The sequence below is a fragment of the Micropterus dolomieu genome, linkage group LG04 (genome assembly GCF_021292245.1).
Source record: "Micropterus dolomieu isolate WLL.071019.BEF.003 ecotype Adirondacks linkage group LG04, ASM2129224v1, whole genome shotgun sequence".
Taxonomy (NCBI): domain Eukaryota; kingdom Metazoa; phylum Chordata; class Actinopteri; order Centrarchiformes; family Centrarchidae; genus Micropterus; species Micropterus dolomieu.
This window is the reverse complement of record NC_060153.1, coordinates 6,884,019-6,904,438: the sequence shown is the minus strand read 5'-3', so window position 1 is coordinate 6,904,438 and position 20,420 is coordinate 6,884,019. Positions and strand designations below refer to the sequence as shown.

The 20,420-nt window shown below is 40.8% G+C and overlaps 1 protein-coding gene across 6 annotated transcripts in view; it reads right to left on the bottom strand.

Annotated features, from left to right (window-relative positions):
- The window catches only part of lrba (LPS responsive beige-like anchor protein), a 187,550-nt gene that overhangs the window by 100,475 nt on the left and 66,655 nt on the right, over positions 1 to 20,420 (bottom strand). For 5 of the 6 annotated variants that reach the window (XM_046047467.1, XM_046047463.1, XM_046047464.1 and 2 more), the window contains exons 31-35: positions 18,058 to 18,142; positions 17,650 to 17,783; positions 16,798 to 16,859; positions 5,813 to 5,877; positions 3,553 to 3,661 (exon numbers count right to left, since the gene is read on the bottom strand). In XM_046047467.1, the coding sequence (XP_045903423.1) occupies positions 3,553 to 3,661; positions 5,813 to 5,877; positions 16,798 to 16,859; positions 17,650 to 17,783; positions 18,058 to 18,142 (455 nt within the window). Of the gene's footprint in view, positions 1 to 3,552; positions 3,662 to 3,761; positions 3,878 to 5,812; positions 5,878 to 16,797; positions 16,860 to 17,649; positions 17,784 to 18,057; positions 18,143 to 20,420 lie in introns of those variants that run through there. The other variant, XM_046047468.1, reaches the window with a different exon arrangement.

The following is a 20,420-nucleotide window of genomic DNA, read 5'->3' as shown; positions in this document are numbered from 1 at the left end:
AGAGTCTATCATTTGCTGTGCTGGGCAGCAGCATCCGATCTGCAGATCTCCTTCACATTAAGGATCCTTTTAGATAGAGAACCCTAAAAGGTAATTGGATTTCCCCCTAGTTATCTTCATCTGTTTCACCCTAAGCCCACTGTAATAACTTACTCTGAGGGCCAAAGATAACTCAATTCTGTCCCACCAAGAGCCAGTGAGAGTGTGGATGAGACAGAGACACAGAGAGAGACAGAGAGAGAGAGAGAGAGAGAAAGCATATGTTATATCTCTAGGTAAGCAGGTATCTAAATTCTATATCACTGTCTTCACAAGGATATGAACTCTGACAAGGAGCAAACACAAATTTGTTTTTATGTATTGAATTGTTCTCTTTTCTGGTGCCATGCTTGGCATTTGCTGCTGCTGTTTAACTACAACAAGAGCTCTTAAATGCAGAACAGTGAGGGAGGAAGCAGATTATGTTCTGGCAGTTGATGCTGCATGACTTAAAACTCCTCACTTCCAGTATAACACAACGGCCTATTTTGAGGTTTATTTCTCAAAAAAAACAATAACCAAGCTATAGTGTCACCACAACACAATACAGAGGAACGATGCTTTCAAAAACTAGGACATAGCTGAAAATTATCTCAAAACCCTCCACCCCCGCCCTCAGGGGAGATGTTTCATTGGCCTGTTATTTTTATTGTGGCAGTGCAAAATGAAACCGTTGGCTCGAGCAGGCTCAAGCTGAACTTGTATGGAGGCAAAAATCAATACAGCAATATCAGAGCAAGACTTATCAGGGGTTCACTTCTTCTCAGAGGTCACTGAGGAGCAACTGCATTTAAGTGGGGAATTCAATTGTGAAACGCAGTTTGGGACGAGCTACGATGGGTATCTGATTAAGGACAGCTGGAAGATCGCAAAGGTAGAGCAAGTTTCAAATGACAGCATGAAAATGCGTCAAGGAAACACAACTAATAGAAAGCTATAACTTTTCATTACTTGTATTTTTGCCGCCAGTTGAGTAACACACCCCGACCCTCTTACACTGCACACAGTAGTGTACTAATACAGACCCACAATGTATTATATACCTTACAAATATGACTGTAGAAAGCAGGGTGGATAAGCAGGAACAAAAACAACAAAGCAGCAGATGCCTCATCCTTGCTTACCCATCATTTGCACTCTCTTACCCAACATGCATCCAAAACTATTCATGTCATGTTTTCATGAATGCTGGTTATAAGAAAAATAACGGTATACTTACTAAAGACTTGTGCAAAAATAGGACTCGAATTCTGTCAGTTAAATAGCTTATTCTTAAGTCTAACACTTGATGTGTAGACATTAAGTACACATATTAAGGGTATAAATGTTTCATCTTTAGTAACCTTTGTACAGAAGATTCAGCTTCTGGTATATATGGTAATACAGAGAATATACAAAAACACACACAAACAAAACTTAACAACCACCACCAAAAAAGCAAAACAATAAGATTTGGAGAGCTTGAGACAGTCAGTTTGTTACATGCAATACCAAACTTCTGTATGCCAGGTTAGGAATCGGGGACTAATGCCTGGGAGAAATCGAGAAGTAGTAGGCAAATGCTTAGATGCAAGAAGCCGGGGCAGAGCAAGATCAGGTGGGGCTGTCGCGTGCAGACTGGCTGCCAAGTCTGTCTGCCAACGTACTCGTGAGCCATTTTTACTACTGCTCTCGTGTCGGATGAAGACAGCTGTCTAACCTGACAAACTGTAAATGTACTTTTGCAAGAGCACAAATACTGTGCATACCTTTTATAAAGTAGGTACACAGTAGAATAAATAAGCTGGTACATTAACCTAGTAAAACTAAATTATGCTCCACCAGTCTGTGTTGATCATGATAAGGTCAGATCATGCTAGAAGATACTGTGTGGATGACTTACACTCAAAGCAGAGTGACTAACAAAAGTTCACAAGAACAGGATACCATTACACAGAAAAGCAACCTGTCCAAGAAAGAGAGCATAACATAGCAATCAAAGACAAAACTCTGATGCGCAAGAGTTGGGCCCCCACCCCTCTGATTGACTTTCAACACTCTTGAGGGATTTTACTTTACCCGAATGTAAGAGAGACCGTTCCTTGAACCTTGAAAGCATCACATTTTACTGCAAAGTGGGGGCTGAGGGCTGGGAGGTGGAGGTTGAGGTGGTGGGTTTACACACAGTCAGCCCTTCAGGCCAGCACCTTTCAGGTCTGTCTGCAGCTTTTAGTGCTGGCAGGTTCCTGAGAAATGAGGGAGGGAGGGTTGGAAAGGAGGGGAGAATGCCATATTCCTGTCACTGGCAAAATACACCCCCAGCGGGAGTATAATGGACAGGATCCCAGCAGGAAAAGGAAATGATTTTGGTGAGATCTAGAAAGCACAGAGGAGGGGAGTTTGGCAGAGTTGGACAGCGAAAGGGGCAACGAAGGGTGCCCATGGGTCAGGATAGAGTTGGCCCGGCAACTACGTGTGAATAGCAACATTTGTGCTGAGAAGTGGTAGGAAGAGGAGAGGGGGGGGTTATGTTTCAGGGGCAAGTCTGCAGTTAGACGGAGAGGCGAGGATAAATTAACACTACACAGTGTTTGGTTAGTGATATGTGCCAAGCATGATCTCCAACCTCAAGCTACTTCAGTGTGTATGTAAGTCTGTGTGTTTTTGCGTGCATGCTAATCGTGATTAGCACAGGGTTATGTTTGAAAAGTAAACATTTGTCCTCCAAGTCTGCTGTGAAAGACCTTAAAACTTGATGGACAAGTTTTAAGTAGTCATTGGATCAGCTTCTCTATGCTCTCACTGACTAGAATATCAAACTATTAAACATTTCTATCAAAGGATTCTTAGTGCGATGGGCCTAAAGCTACAAATGAACTTTACTGTCTGAGTTTAGCAAGCTTCAAGATCCTGTGGATCTCACAGGAGGAAACATGACAGATAGTTATGTTTGGTTAACATTTTTTCTTGGGGAGGAAAAAAGTCTATACTGGAATCCTTCACTAGCTTTGCTTGATCTTATAATCTTCCCTCATTCTTCCGAGGCTTGGAATCTGTAATTTTTCTTTCTATCTTTACATCCATCTGTATGGTAGAGTGCTATGGTAACGAATGCTTGAGACACTCTTCTACTAAGAAATTCTGATAACATTTGTCAGATTGCATAGCTCTTGCTGACAGGGACAGTGGTGTCCAAATAACTCACTTCATAATTGTATTATTTAATTTTATTCAATCTCACCAACAGGTCTGCAGATCACACTTTGACTGCATGCCACCAACATATAGAAAAACAGCTTCACAAATGCAACGCTTAATGTTTAGGTATTTTTGCATTAGTTTGAACTGCAGTAGTTGTTGCAGCTTTAAGTTTGCATCATTCAAAATTGCTACAGCAGGACACAATCTCGCACATGTAAAATCAACATAATTTAGACAGAATTTAATATTTTCCTACAAGAAGTTATGTCAATGGTCATTTTGTTCTCATACTTGTGTCTGTGCATGGGTTTCCAGAACTGTGCAGCATCTTACCTCAAACTCTGCATGTTTATGGATGTCTTCAGCCCTCTGTCGGCTAAGGATAAATTCAGCTTCATTTGCCACACGAACCAGGTGGTCCTTCATGGTGTGACTCAGCAGCCTAGGGAGAGGGTAGATAGATATCAGCCCACTGGAATACTGTAAATATATTTACAATCATTATTTACATTTCTTATTTAGGTAAATGGATGTCAATATACTTCTGTCAGAGAGGGGAAAATGTCAGACAGATGCTTAGCAATATCATAAAATCTTGAGCTTCAGAGGATTTAAAACATCTGTTCAACACCATGATAGCTGGTAACCTAGAGACGGAACAGCCATGTAATATCCATAAAATGCTGAAAAAGAACCATGCAAAATGAGCAGAAAATCTAATTCTGAAACAAAACAAAACCAGATAGAGCCTTAAACTGGGGTGCAGGTGCTAATTGATTTGTTAATGATATGCATCTGACAAGAGGGAGGATCTCTGCCCATGTTGCTACATATGTAGTCTACCTCCCTCTTCTTATCAGTGTTGAGGAAACGCGTGTGTGTGTGTGTGTGTGTGTGTGAGTGTGTGAGTGTGTGTGTGTGTGTGTGTGTGTGTGTGTGTGTGTGTGTGTTGGTGGAAGGAACCGCTATACAGCCCTAAAGGTCAGGACTGTGCAAAGTGGAACAATAACAGACTAGGGGCCAGAGAGGAGGGATGGGACAGGCTGGGACTGACTGTGGAGAGGGGGTTTAGGGGCCAGGGGCTGACTGTAACCTAAGCCTGCTGTTTCAGCACAGGGCAGCAGGGGAGCGGAGGTGCTGGGGCCTCTGCAGCCTCTATGGCCCTGTCGAGGCCCCACTATCAATAACCGAACCCTTCTTTATGGTGCTCTGCCCTTAAGACTGTACATATGGACAAAACAGACTTGTGGTATTTTTAAAAGTGCATATTTTTTGCACATGTATTAAAATCTTAAGACATTAAGGAAAAAGGTTAGTAAAATACTTAGTAATAATAAGTAATATAATAAAGGGTTTCTGCAAGTTACATTTGAGAAATAATACCACAAAGAATTCCATTTAATACCTGTTTAACTGTCCTACTGGCCAAAGAATAAAAGTATTTAGATTTAGAAATAGATTTATCATCATCTTACTTCCCTAATGATATAAATAAAGAAATTAATGTGACGTGGACCCAGATAAGTGGTAGAAAACGGGTAGATGGATTAAACAATATAATCAATTTAAGTTTTTTGTTAACATCTCCCCTTGAATATATAAGACAACGCACTTCCTAGCCACTGTAGCTAGCAGTAGTGACGGTGCTTGCTAGGTCTGATAGTGACTGAAATCCACTGTCAAACAACTTGTGATTTATAACGTGTATTGTATGAATAAAACAGCCTACAACCACATATAGAAACATTTTATAAGTAGCTGCCTTTGGCAAGAACATTTTATTAAAGACCATCATTAGTGAAATTTAGACATGTATTTGCATAAACTTGTATGACCCCAACTAGAGTTATGGTTGAGTAAGATCAACCTCTTTAAAATGAACTGCATATCTTGTCCTGGTCAAAGAACTCACAGGATTACAATGCCAAATCTCATCAGCATTACAGTGGATTAGCCTCTGCCAATTCTTAAAGCTGAGGATCAATAATGGACAGTGTGGCTCTCTAAATCTGAAACTGATCAGAGTCCTACAACTAAGAGGAACTGATGTTGGATGTTAGAAAGAGAGTCTTATTAGGAAGAGATGGGGATGCTCATACATATACATTAGGATAACTGAAAAACATTGACATGAAACAAAAGACAGCAACAGACAGAAGAGATTATTACAGGCAGATAAAGGCCCAACCAGAAAGGCAGAAACTGGTAGAGGGATAGTGGGAAATCAAGAGCGATTTCCCAAGTGTCACAGAGGAACCAGCGATCACAGGCCCTGTCACCTTCTACCTAACCTCTCCCCTTTTCCCAAATCCCTCTGGGATGAGCAGGTATTGAATAGAGCCTTGAACTCAAGGATCTTCCATCCACACTCTCCCAAGCTCCTCTTCAGCCCCCCCCCCCATTGATTGTTGTCCTGAAACTTGAATAGGCACCTCATCACAAGGGCCTTGGGGATCTTGAGGGCCTGAGGCACTGTGATTTGATCCATGAACGGTGAAATTGGAAAGTGGCGGATGGGTAGAGGTTGGAAAGATAATGAAGAAGTGCTGCTGCAAAGAGAGAGGACGGCACTTAGCAGGTCAGAGCTACATACCTGCCTTCGTTGACCAATTCGATAAAGGCTAGACCTGCATTCTTCTGGATGGAGTTCTGCCATTCCTGCATGCAAACACACACAATATCAATGACAGCGCAGAAATAACTTTAGAGTTATAGTACATTTTAAACATGGTCCAGTGAATCTCTTATGAGATATAGAATTATAATTTGGGAAATAAATCTGCTACATTTGGACATAAAGGTTGCGCTTTTATATTCCTCACCACCAGAGAACAACTGGAGCAAATATGATGGCACTGGCTGTGTGATGGTAACCTATACTAAGCCACAAAAAGTAAACCAGGTTTAACCAAGCAGGAGTCCAATAATTTTATAAAAGAGTTAAATTATGATTATTTTTATCTTCAACTACTATGTCTTACACTAACAGTCAATTAATAATTAATACTTATTTGGTCTACAAAATCATCAAAAACCACCATTGCAGTATCTTCAACCGTATGAGGTCTTCAAATTGTTTTTGTCAGACCAACAGTCTAAAACCCCCAAATTTTCAGTTTACAATGATATAAAAAAAGAGAAAAGTAGGAAACTCTTAAGGAATGGCGTTTTTGCTTGAATAATTACTTAAACAATTAACTGATTTTTAAAATAGTTGTAGATTCATTTGTAGGCAATCAATTAATCAATTTATTTTTTCAGCTCTAGTAAAATCCTTTTTGAATTCTAAACTATTCATAAAATTGACCCTGCAGAAAGCTATTCTTGGGTACACTGGTGACTCAGTGGTTTACGCTCCGTCTCCGCTTTCCTGCCACAAGGGCCCCTAATATCAAATGAAACATCATCTGAAAGGGTGTACTGACTGCTTTGGTCAGCACAGGCTACATAATCAGCTGGCAAACTAGTGGAAACAAGTGAAAGTGCTGTGTTGAGAGTGCAAGTAAATACACAAATTTCCTCCTCTTTGACTAACGTTATGGTTCGAGGTGTCAGTCTAAACAATCCAGCCACAGCCGCGTGTGACTTTAAATCCTCAACTTCGAAGGGACAACGAGAGAAGGGAAACTGAGCGGTTCATCATCTCTCATGTTCTGTTCAATATTTCAACACCTTCAACACAACCGTCAAAAGAATAATAAAGCAACAAGGTCATGGGGCCTGTCTGAACCTCACAGCTCTTTTTCCCCTTCTTCCTCTCAAGGGATTTGGAGAAATGTGCGCCAAAAACCTCATGTTAGAGACCTAAACTACCAAACTACTCTTTAAAAAAAATCATTAATCACAGCTTTAACTCACCAAACATAATTCAGCTTTGGTGTCATTTGTTGATAAATGTGAAATTGTAATTTCAGTAGTACACAATTTTACTCAAGCGGATAGAAATTCTCATTTCAACAAAGTCAGAAAAACAACTGATTTTAATTGAGTGAACAATTTCACTGAGTTGCATAACAACTTTGAAGTGAAAGACATATATATAGTAATGCGTATGTGTATCCAAGCATTAACCTTTTAAAACTCTGCTGTCATCATCTCTTGAGCTGATAGAGGAAACTGTGTGTTTACGTAGAGACTGGCCTTTCAGTAAACCTAGAGAGCCCACAGGGACAAGAATATCTAGCGCTACAAGGAGGAAGGAAAGAGATCAATTTACAAGAATTCCTTATACACATCCAAACATACTCCTACATACGTGATGATTGTCAAAACCATACAGTTTTGCCCTTTCAGCACAACAAATGTAAAACTATCAGAACCAATCATGCACCAAGCCAAGGGAAACCATTCTTTTAAAATGCCTGCGCACCATCACTCTGCAACCAACTGCATGTCATACAGACAACAACCTAACACTTAACCTCAATTCATAACTGCTTTTGTCCTGAAGGACCATATTGGCATTGACTGTGTTTACAATACATTCCAAATAAAGAGGGCACAGAGGAATAAAACTCTGGGCTTGGGAGTGGAAACAGTGTTTTGGAGTTGAGTACTGCCAGAGGGTTTTGCGGCTGAAGCTTGCTTTAGAGGAAGTGTGTGAGAGCAGCCTTGGGGCCTTCAAGTTTAAGCATTGACTGTAGTTGAAGGACATTAAACATGAGTGTTAGCCTGTGGCTGTGGGGATATTCCAGTCCGGCCAGCACTGTGCTAGCTGGATTTCAAATAAACACCACAGGAAGTGAGGCCGTAAATAGAGTTGTACTCTCTGGAGAACCAGAAGAACAGTGACATTAAATTTCCTTTATGTGATTTCTTTGAAATCCTTGGGACTTTGACGAAGGAGACTCGGAATTTAATGTAAATCTAAAAGCTACTTTAGCAAAAATAAAAAGATTATCGCTAAACTGCATCTCGGAAAGGCTGTGGTTCGAAATTAAGTTTGAGGAACTGCATATAGGCTATTGGCATTTTGCGGACACAGACAAAGGTGATAGCAAGACTAATGGTGTCATTATGGGCTAAGAAATGGCTCTTCTAGTTGAATTAAAAAAGCAATGACCCTGATCTGAGGGACATCTCCTGGTGACAAAAAGGAAACGGGGACAGGTCAGTGATAGGATATTGGATTTTGGCTGCCCTGGTCAGCGGTGTCACAGCTTTTATGGCTGCAACAGGGGCCATGACCACAGCACTCCTGATGAGTAGATACAAGCAGCCATTTGTGACCTCTCACCTTTAACCTGACCTCCTAACAGATGATAGGATGGAGAGAGAGGACTGCCCCTTTGATCCCGATTGGTAATTTGGCCAATGTTTAATATAGCGAGGAGGGGCTACGTTTTGTTACTTTAGATTTTTTTGTATGTGAGAATGTTTATGAAATCAAGTTTGAATCTATTTGTGGAAATGCCAGTCTTAATTGTAAGTCAATAAGACAGCTCTGTTTGGTCTGTGGTCCATGATGATGGCATTGAGTCTAAACACACATGCCATGCACTTCCGTCATTACAGCTGATTATCCATAATCAACATCTAAATATACCACTACCAATAGTGAGAAAACACAGACCTCCTGAGGAAAATCACCTTTCAAACATCAGGCTCGCCACAACACAAGGAAAACATTTTCCAATGCTGAAGAAAGAAATGCCTCGGCTCTCCCGAAATAATAAATAAGTCAGTTGTGCTTTTAGGTGGCATCACTCATAATCATAAGTATTTGTTGATTTGAAAGGCTACGGGAATACAACTTTAGATGAGACGACAAAACCATAAATCCTCATTTCAAATGTGGCAGCACAGCAGAAGCAAAATCAAAGAAGCTGAGAGCTACTGATTTTATTCTTTTTTTTAAAATCCAGATGTATAACAGTTACATGTATAAGAGTTTGATCACAAGGTGACACAGAATAAAGCTTCAAAAAGACAAAGCAGACAGAAACTAAATGCAAGTGTTGACACATCTTTATGATTTTGAGTCATTAACTGCTATGACGTAAAAGTGCCTAAGACCACTGACTTATCAATAAACAGGTGGTGGCATATCTTGACATTTTAAATTAAACTTTTGTGCATTGACGAACACAATATAAGAACAGACAAGGAAACAGTTTTTTGTAGCTGTGTGAATGTTTATGAACAGCGATCTCACAGACAATGACCAAAAAAAGAACCCATGTGTGCAGATAAGTACGACAAAGTAAAAACAAAATACTGCTTTTATTATAAACTATCAAATGTGTTATTCATCATTGTCCTTTTGACTGATTAATGCAGAAGTTGAGTAGTTCGTTTCTCGTGCTGCTGTGCGTGCGTGTATGGATAACTTTACACTGGTGTGTCTACTCTAGCTCTCCACATGTGCATGTTCAGATGGTATCTGCTTAAAGAAAAACAGACACTCATATTGGTGTTTGCGTGATCAAATTCACAACTGGGAGAATATTTACTGATGTCCAAATATTTATACTGCAGGGTCTCCAGCAGCTTCATGGACTCACACTTTCAAGCCTACACTAACACAGAGCGAAAAAAAACAGACCCTAAATCCTCCATACACCAAACAGACAAAACTAAAAACATGTTAGAACACTTGAGCTGTGCATTATAAGTATGTTTAAGTGGAATACAGTACATTTAAGGCAGAAAACGTACTCCTTCTTAAGGAGTTCATTTTTCAAACTTATTTAACAAATCTGATATTTGGTTAATTCAGTTTAATGTCAGGAGAATAAGAATACTAAACACTGTGCAGCTGTTTCTGGTCCAAAAGGAACAGATGTTCAGTTCTAAATGAGAAATTAAATCATCAATCCAGTCGTGAAAATTATAGTAGTTGGATGAGGTGAATTTAGTCCTGGAATTTTCAGTTCAATTTACTACAAAAGAACATTTCATAGTATTTTCCATCAAAACAAAATTTACAAAATGTCATTGAAAATGTAGATGTACTGTCCGTTCTTCTGTAATCTGAAGAATACATTTGTTAAATGATATATAATATATCAAATCAATCAGTTGTTCTCACAACTGGAATATAGCTCAGTCTATTTGCTCTTTAAGCTGTTTGATGCTATAAGTCAGCAGCATTAAAACATTTTCTGTAGGATAAATGTTTGGATATTAAAACACATATGTTTGACCTTAAGCACTTTGAATTGCCTTGTTCTTTTATCTTCCACTTCTGAAGAAATTTTTGACTTGGCTTTTTTACTTGCGTTAGCTTTCATATCAAGTTTCTGACTTGACTGACTGACTACCTTGTGTGTGTTGGATCAGTGAAGTTCAAAATCAGTATCCCATGGTAACACAGACAACCATTGCCATTTCTAAATATGGCTATGTACCTTTGCATCCACTCAAGTAGGCTAACTAATATCATCAACAGCCCTATAAAAATGGCTGTTACTGTGTACAGTGTCAAAGTAAAAGTACATCTTTGTGCAACTCTGATGCTTGTTATGTCCTCTTTAGTATGATCTTAATGATTGAAATTTTCTAACTAGATCAAAAACGCAGGGAGGAGAATTTTCACTCCAGATCTGAGCCAAGATGGTAAAATATGATTTTCTTAGCAAGATAGAGGAGAGAGGAGAGCACAGGGTGAAACATAAGAATACATACAAGGTCTTATATCTTGGGACCTATCACATAAAAAAAAAACTTTACATTAACAGTGCCTATCAGGAGGGGAGGGCTCTGTCAGGGAAATTAATTTATTTGAAACACGATTATATGATGTGTATAAATAACCAACCATGCATGCCACTTAAGGCCCTCCTGTCCCCGAGCCACTTGAAGCCAGCTCACAGTAAAATCGGCTGGGAGCCAAATTAAAAGCCACTCAACAATTTTTTTTTATTTTTTTTTTATTTTTATTTTTTTTAAAAATGGTCTCCCCTCTCAGCTAGACTTCACTTCCTGTCAGGAAGCCCCCCCTGACCCCCACCTCCTCCAACACAACACACCCCGCTGCCCTCTCTCTGGCTGCATAGTTGGCAACGATAGGGAGCCTCCAAAATTAAGTGCCAGTTGGTGTTACTGTGTTTTCTCTACATCTCACAGGAGAGTACCTTTTCAAAGAATAAACAGCATGATATTATCCTCTGAACTACAGAGTGATGGCAGGGACAATGAGCCGCGTGGCATGGCTGTAAAGGGGCGCTGGGGCAGAACACAGGGTGAGGGCGAACAGGGAGGGAGGGAAAAATAACACTTTGATTTGCACTGATCTTGAACCTTGTGTGCCTGTTTAACTGCACGGCGGGGTGTAGATCTGACTGTGAGAAAAATGATGGGGAATGTATTTTTATCGCCAGGTTTCATCACATTCCTCGCCACTTCTCTCACCTCTCTTGGCTCCCCAAGTGGTTTATACAATATGCTCTGCTCTTGATCCATCAAAGCCTCACTTACGGGAGAGAAGAAGAAATATGTCCACTGACAGATATAAATGACTATTTAGCAATCCAAACTTCAGACTTGTTTTACCAACATAACCTTCAAAATAAGCAACTAACAAAGCGACTTCTACTTAAAAGGAGCTATATGTAGTCCCTTATTATTTCCCATATTTTCAAATCCTAATGTTGACAGGTCACTTGAGTCATGGAGAGACCTCTGCTTTATTTTAGATATAAAAAAAAGGGACCCAGAGTTGGCTTTCATCCTAAAGGACAGGTAAACTAACATTACTGCAAAGCATGTGAAATGCTCAACTTGGATAACGTCAGCTTGCTGGCTAACACTGACGAGTTGCTAATGTTATCCGTTGCAAAATACTATAGTTGTATGGCTTGACCAGCTAACACTGGTACCAGTATTATGCCAAAGTGTTGATTTTAGCCTGCAATGAATAATGTAACCGTACAAAGCTATTGCATATCATTTAGCTATTGCATTGCTCAGCCTCTCCAATGAAAAATACACAAATAGGCATTGAAAAGCCGGCATGCTAGCTAATGGCAGTCAATGTAACTTTCTTGTGCAACAAGCATAGGTTAGTTCAACGTCAAGTTGATAAAAATATTATTGTAACATTGCGGTGGGAGTTTGCCTGAGTTCCCAGCATTTTGTGTGATGCTGTCTCTGGAGTGTCGTCTCTGTTTTGGCTCGCTCAAAGCCGGTGCTCAAGAATGCGCACAAGTACACACTTTGGAAGGTAGTGGTTGTAATGTGAAACCTCACCCCTAGAGGCCACTGAAAACTACACATGGCCCCTTTAATAAAACATACAAAAGTAACTGTGCCCATGCTTCAACTTACTGGTTGTTTTTTTCTTATATTCAGTGCTACTAAGCTTCCAACTGGTTCCCTCGTTTCTCAGATTATGCTATTGATTGTGGGGAGGAGGATGACAGTGCACTCATGACCTGTTCCCTGACTGCAGGGGTTTAAACCTCTATGCATCCACCCCTCTTACTTCTAACCAGAAGGTCAGAGGGTCAAGGGTCAGGAGGAGCCAAGTGTTTTGGGAAGTCAATGTCTTTCTCCCCACTGACTGGGAGAGCGAGATGCCCATCTGTTAAACAGGTTAACTTTGCTGAGACTGGCTGGGAACATACGATAATGTGTGTTCACTGGATTAGCAAGTCAACATTGATGTTACAGACATTGTGTATGTGTCGGCTACTGAAATTTAATAAACCACTTAGTTCAAAATAACAACTTTTAACACACAAACATTTAACAGTAAACATTTACTGACTATAGTAAGTTAAATGGTTGATTCACCCAACTTACACAGATACTCAATGCAGCGAGCTACGGTTTTATTTGCACAAGTTCTGAGGTATCAAGCTCAGAGTTTTCTGCTGTCGCAGTCTACGGCCATGCTAGTAGCTCAGTGAGGCTGTACTTCGGCAGTGGTGCTTTGAGGTAGCCTAGATGCTGAAAATTCATCATCATAACAAAACATCACGTTTCAGAATCTGCATTCCCATTATTACAATTTTCGAGAGCTACTTGTTCAGTAAGAGGTGCCTATCTGTTAATAAAAACTGCTCAGTGAGGTCTGTGAATTAGCCCCTGTTTCTGGAAAGGCACACTCCTGCTGAATATTTTAAATGTAATTTTTCAATGCAGATATTTGAGAGAGTGGTAAGTCTGTACCTGGGCATATGGAAACAAAATGATCTGCACTGCTATATACCATGATGGATGGATGTCAAAACAGTCTAAAAAGCATTAGGTTTTATGCATTTGCTGACATGTGAGGAAGAGCAATCTTTCCTATCTGAGCTTGACCATCATGCAACCAACGCCCCTCCCCCCCTCCTTCCACTCAATGTACAGGATGTATTTCTGATAAATAGCAGAAGAATGGATGGGCTGACAGAGGGGCCGGACAATAATGGCTGATCTACAGGACACAAATGCAGCTACTGAGAAGATTTATGGGCCTCTGCTCACCGTACTGTCCAGTAACCGATGAGATGATTTCTCAAAGCTCTGAATGGACGATAGCGAGCACAAGGGAAAAGCTCTTTCTCTTGTCTCAGAGCATTATTTATTAATCAGATGTTTGGTTGGAAGCCACTTGAAGAAGTGGAACCAGGAAACAACATGCTGGCCGTAAACATGACAAAGAAGGGAGAAAACCAGTGTGAGAGGGAGAGTGAAACTGTCGAGGTGAATCAGGGGCATGGGAGAGGGGAAAGTGGTTCTTTACATGCAAGACCCTCAGTGAACGTGGTTCACTGGGAAAAAACTTAGATGATATTCGTGTAATATTCAAGAGCTACTTTGAGGAAGTCATCACAATCAATAGCCTAGACGGGCTATTACACCTCAATATTAACCTTACAAAAGTCTCTTCTCCAGTTACTTCTTCTTCATCCATCTAATTAGCACCACAGCATCGTAAATTAATCTGTGTTTGGAGAAATAAACCCCTGTTCAACTTGTCACGGGAGCCCTTTATAGTAATCGAAATGCTTAAACAACCCCTTGCATTCTAATTTCTCATCTAATACCATGTATGCTTTATAATAACATCATTTTGTGAAGGTAGAACAGCTATGAATATTCTTATTTATAACTTGAGCAGAGCTGAAACAATTAGTCAACTGACAGAACATTAATCTGCACAAACTTTGATAACAGATTAATCGCTTGTAATTCTTTTAAGCAAAAATGATCAAAATTCTCTGGTTCCAGCTTCCCGAATGTGAATATTTGATACTTAATTTTGATTAGTCTTCTATGGTGGTAAATTGGGTATCTGACTGTTGGTTGAACAAAACGATTTAAATAGGTCAACTCGTGCTCTAGGAAATTGTAATGGCCATGTTTCACAATTTTCTGATATTTTGGAGACCAAACAATGAACTGAGAAACTAATCTGCTGATTAATTGATAATGTTAATAATAAAAAGTTAGTTTTGGCTCTTAAACATAGTAAATCTTGAATTGACAACAATGCCAGGAGCAGATGCATTAAAAGGCAGCTCGTTCCACTGTTTCTACTCTGTGGCAGCTACAGTATATGATCATTAATCCTCACTTTGTATATTCAGCAGTCCTCAAGGATCAATATTATAGCGGAGAACAAGGCAGCATGCCATCCCAACAGTTCATGTTTGATCAAAATGGTCCTTTAATTGGGAGCACTGTTGTAGTTGTTAAGAAATGGGGCACTATCAAACAGCGGTTTACAATCCCCTCCTCAATGCCAAGCTGATGTGGCCACCAATGCAACTTTCATAGGATCCCTGATTAAAAACTGCTCTGCGGTCCCTAGCCTCCTGACCCTTCACCCTGGCTCCACTCCATCTCAAAGCTTGGGAAATTAATTAAAATTTCACAGAGATGGTATAGCGTCGCATCTCCAATGAAGGTGTGGGGGTGTAGGGGGAGAAAAATCAATCAAAATCGTCTCCATCTACTCCCTCTACTGGTTGGCTTGAAGGCAGGAAGGAGGCACAAGATGCCCACAGAGGCACTTCCTGTGAAAGGATTGAGTGCTTCCTGTGCCAGAGGGCCCAACAAACTTTCCTAAATAATGTCATCAATCATGGCACTGGGTTCACTCTCACTGCCCCACAAGGAGAACAAACATACAAATAATTACATGTTGTAATTTAGCCCAGAGGAAAGTCTGTCCCTGTTTTCCCCCTTTCCCCAGTGGAAAGCAGCATACCGGTCCTACCCCCCCTTCTCCTTTCTCCCTTTACACAACAATAAAATTACATTTGCATTAGCTGTGAGAGAATTTGGTTGGATGATTTATTGAAGCAATCAACATCACGCTGGCCAATCCCTGGTCTTCTCACTGAGAGAAAGAGAGCAAGAGAGAGAGTGTGCGCGTGTGTGTGTGTTGGGGAGATTGGGTGGGGTAGCTTGGAGCTTAGAGAAAAGAAGAAATAGCTTGGGCTATTTGGGGACCAAAGGGGGAAGCGAGGTATGAGCTGTGCAGCGGAGCAATCACCAAGATTCTGCCTTTGATTAGATTAGCATTAAACAACACCCTGACAGATATGACAAATAGGTGCATTAGAGCCTGTCATTCTTCTCTCTTTGGTTTTCTATCTAGCTTTCACTCCTGCTATTCCTACGTCTCTCGACATTATAGGGCTCACATTCCCTCCATGTGTCCCACTAGCAGAAATCTATGCGCGGCCACTAACATCCAAACAGATGTGTAATCTGACTGCATTACCTTTTTAGAGAAGACCCGAAGTGAATAATGGGAAGCAAACAGGGTAGGGGTTAAAAGGGGGAGAAGGTGGAGGAAAGAAAGCCAGATGACAGGCGCTGTTTCTTTAGAAAATAAAAGCTGATAATAAAAAAAAAGCAGAGCGTAGTGCTGAGCGGAGTGTCATTAATCAGATGTGTTTTTGTATTATTGGAGATCTTTGTTTTTTTATGAGGTGTTTTAAATGGTAAAGACGCAAACAAACAGGGCCAGAGGGGACTTATTATCTGTTGTCCTTGTCACTGGATGTGTGTATATGAGGGCAACTGTTTGTGTGTTTCTACACTGAATAAATACATAAATGTAAAGTACATTGTGTACTATATGTTTTGGTGCACACACAGTAACTAAACAGCCTTTGGTAGCTTTGTGTCTCTTAATGCTAATCAGCCATCCTGGAGTGATCTATTGACATCCCCGATCATTGATCTGCCCACTTCTGCTTATGATCCCCGAATTAGTATTCATGAATCCAGCAGCAGCTAAATAAACTTGGCAACAAAACACCCACAAGACAACAGAGAAGAGAGGGATAATCAATGCAAAGCACCATCAAATCTACATTATCCCTCCTCATCAGTTTGGCCAGGCCACAAGGGCCGGCGCTTGGGTCAAAGGTGACGCAGACAGGTCGCCCACCCTTGACCCTCAAACCAATATTTGCAGCCAGAGATGCCTTCTCTCCAGTTCCTCTGCCCTCACTCGGGGACGGGGTGAATGTGGAAAGGTAGACAAGGTAGTGTGGAGGAAAGATAAGGCTTTGGATGGCTCACTGTCCACTCTGGGCTGTGGATTTATTGCACTCAAGTTGAGCCTGATAAATCAGATCGGGGAGAAAAGCAGAGGACAGGGCTAAGAAAAGATATAGATGCCAGACTTGCCTGTGAACACAGTAGCATGACGAGCTCCACCACTGAGCTGCTGGACTTCATACACACCAGGCCTGGAGAAATGTTAAAGAAAGGGATTCAGAAAGAAATGTACATTTGACAATAAACATATTTTATTGTGTGTTTTATTCATAAACCTTCCCTGTACTTGTGGAAACACATTCAAGCACCACACAGACACAAACAGACAGAGATTGCCCAACCTTGTGCCATCTGCAAGGGAGGTGATAGTATTGATGGGCCTAATGAGCTGACATGATGTTACTGTAAACTAATACATATTTGGGCCTTGTATTACAGGCCTGAATTGGCCAGCATATGTCTCATTGATCCCTAATGGCAAGCCCTGGGCTTTTAGAGGGCAGGGGGCCACTAGTGTGTCCAGAGTCTGCTTCACAGGCACAGACGGGAAGAAGGCAGAGTAGCCTTTGGTCTCTCAGTTGATATTTGTATGACACAGATGCACATGGTCCATCACACATGCAAGCGAGGACACACACACACACACACACACACACACACACACACACACCCCTCTCCCCCTGCCTTTTCTTCAGGCCCCCCTGCAGCTATCAATCAACTTTCCATTTTGTTTGGTGGCAGCAGACATCCCAAACACTGCTATTAGTGGCCTGGCCTCTGACCTGGCCCCCTAGAAACCTTCAGCACAACTACCAGCTCTTGGCTCAATGCACACTATTGGATTAACAAGAGCCTGAAGATGTTGTTGGATTTAAATGAGGATAGCAGTTAAAAGATGCACCCACCTTGAGGTCTGCGAGGAGGCAGTGAGAAAAATGTTTTGACAAAAAGCTTTTTTCTTTCTTTCCATGTTGTACTCACTCGTGCCTTCAATAAGGAGCTCTTGTCCATGGCTGCCCAGAAGGGTCCGAGAGAGGAAGGGGGCAAAGTCCACAAAGATCTCTCTCAACAGAGGAGCCGCTTTCTCCAGAGCATGCTCCAGGCGCTCTGAGATACTGGAGATGTGGGGATGTAATCCAAACAACACATAAACACAAACAGTGCATAACAAGTAAAATTAAATAGGGTAGAATAAAACTGGCATGCAACTCCATAATAAATCTAAGAAATAGCAAATTGAAACATCAGTAAAATATTGGTTTTCAATGTGAAGGAAAAGAACAATCAGGGGATATCCATTAATAACCAATTGTGTATTTTTATGTGCATAGAAAGCTGATAGTGTATGTGCTTGTGTGTATGTGAGAGAAAGAAAAGAAGATGAATCACCTCATATTGGGGGCTGTGTTCTGGGTCACAGGGGAGAGTGGGGGGACAGATGGCAGGCTAGCGCTGGCTGGAACCTGGCCGCCTGCTGCAGGGAGAAACCAAAGAACTCTGTTATTAGTCTGGATGTGGGACAAGAATAAGACGCCACACACACACACACACACACACACACACACACACACCCCCCCCCCAATACATTATACGACCAGGTTAGCGCCATAAACCTGTGTGGAAACATGCCTCTTATGAAATAATACAATGGTCTTCATTCAAATGTGTAGAATAGGGGGATTTATGGTCAAATAGGGCAAGTGGGGGTACAAGTATAATTTTATGGTTAGATAGTGGATGATGTACACCGAGCACAATATGTCTTCCTTATCAATTTACAATTCAGAGATTTTCATGATGGAAACCTCTAAATTGTGCACTGAAAGGCTGGCAACGTTTCACTGTCAGCTGCAGTCATATTTTAAACAGTGAGATCATTTTTGGATTTTTTTTATTTTTTATTTCACCCATATATTAAAACACAAACACACAATATTGTGGATAGTCTTTTTTTAATAACTAAATAATATTTACAGTGTTGCACCTGTGTGAATTTGAGAAAAAAATTGCCTACTTTTTTTTAAAAATTGTTTTTACTCATTAAGTCATTAAATACCAATTTACCCCTCTGGGCTGTTTTTGTGACTGTTTCATTATACAACTAAAAGGTGCTTTACGACTTCATTCTGGAGACAGAGGCACATAAGGTACAAAGTCCATGTTTGATTGATCTGGCAGTAAATTCACTTCCCTGTGGCTCATAAATAAGCTAATGCCCAGCTGAATATGGAGGAGGGGGATTCCTCTGGTGTTTCAGTGGGCTGTTTTTCCAGCCGGGACAGTCTCCAAGCAGGGATAACTCTTAAGGAATGACAGACTGGGCTGGAATGTGTATGTGTGTGTGTGTGTGTGTGTGTGTGTGTGTGTGTGTGTGTGTGTGTGTGTGTGTGTGTGTGTGTAAGGTGTTAAGCAGCGCCATGTGGGCCTGGTGAGAGTATCCCTCTCGAGCTGTAGTAGCTCCTTCAAACAAAGAGGAGTAAATGAACATCTCCATTAGTCCTCCCACTGCCCCACTAAAACAGACTCACACGCTCACAAAGCACATTTTACTCAACACTGCTCACTGACACAAAGCACCCTATGCATACAGCTTTAACATTTATCAGCCTGACTTTACAGTAAATGCACAGTCTCATTCCCATGTCACCCCCTCCTCTCTTGAACATACACAGACTCCTCAATGAAAAAACATTACACTTTTATACACAGGTGACAACAAAAAAACTGCAGGCCTCACGATCACTATTTAATGTCACTGTTGAGTTGGTGAATATAGGACAGCTGGTATATGCATAAAGAGAGTTTAATATGTTATTATATTCTTTTAAATGACTAATATGTGTACTAAAAGTGTTTAAGCTTTTCTTTTGTTTGCATTTATATTTACACCAGTAAAAATATTTTATAAATCATTTTTAAATACGTGTTATATGTTTTATTTTGAAAATAAATTTTACTCTATAAAACCAAGACAACAGGCACTACAGCAATTACAACTGAATTAGTGTAACTCTAATGCTTCATGCTGTCTTCTCAAGCCTTTGGTAACTGGGATACATTGCACAAACGCAGCAGTATTATTCTGCCAGACTCACAGAGGAGCAAAATCTCTAAATAAATACTGTGTGTGTGTGTGTGTGTGTGTGTGTGTGTGTGTGTGTGTGTGTGTGTGTGTGTGTGCGCGCACACACTCACAAGCTGCAGAATCTGCAGAGGTGCTCTGGGAGGCGTCGTCAGAGGATACTACAGCGACGCTTTCGATAGGTGTCCCACCAGACACAGATGCAGCAGTGGTTGCTTGGATGGGTGTGGAAGTGCCTGGAGATGGTATCAGGCCAACTTTTTTGGGTGCAACGACGACACTTCTGTAGAGAGATCAGACAAATTATTCATTTAATTGTCACCCTGACAGAACTACTGTAAGAAAATGCTGACAGTGCCAATTCACAGCTAGCCTCAAAAGACTGTTATGTACACAGCATGGCTGGAACAACACCAGCTCCGTCATCAATCCATTAGACTGGAAGAGTAATTACAGGGCCACTTTACTGGCACAAAATATTTTAAAACAGTCACATTCATCTTGCCACACACCAAGCAGCTACCTGCAGCAGTCTTTCATCTGGAACAATACTCAAATCTTTTTAGCATGCCATAGCTAATTTTAAAAGATTACAATGGCTTTGTGAAGAAAAATGCATTTCATGTTCCTTGTTGATACATTACAGCATGAACTGTACAAGAAAAGTGCA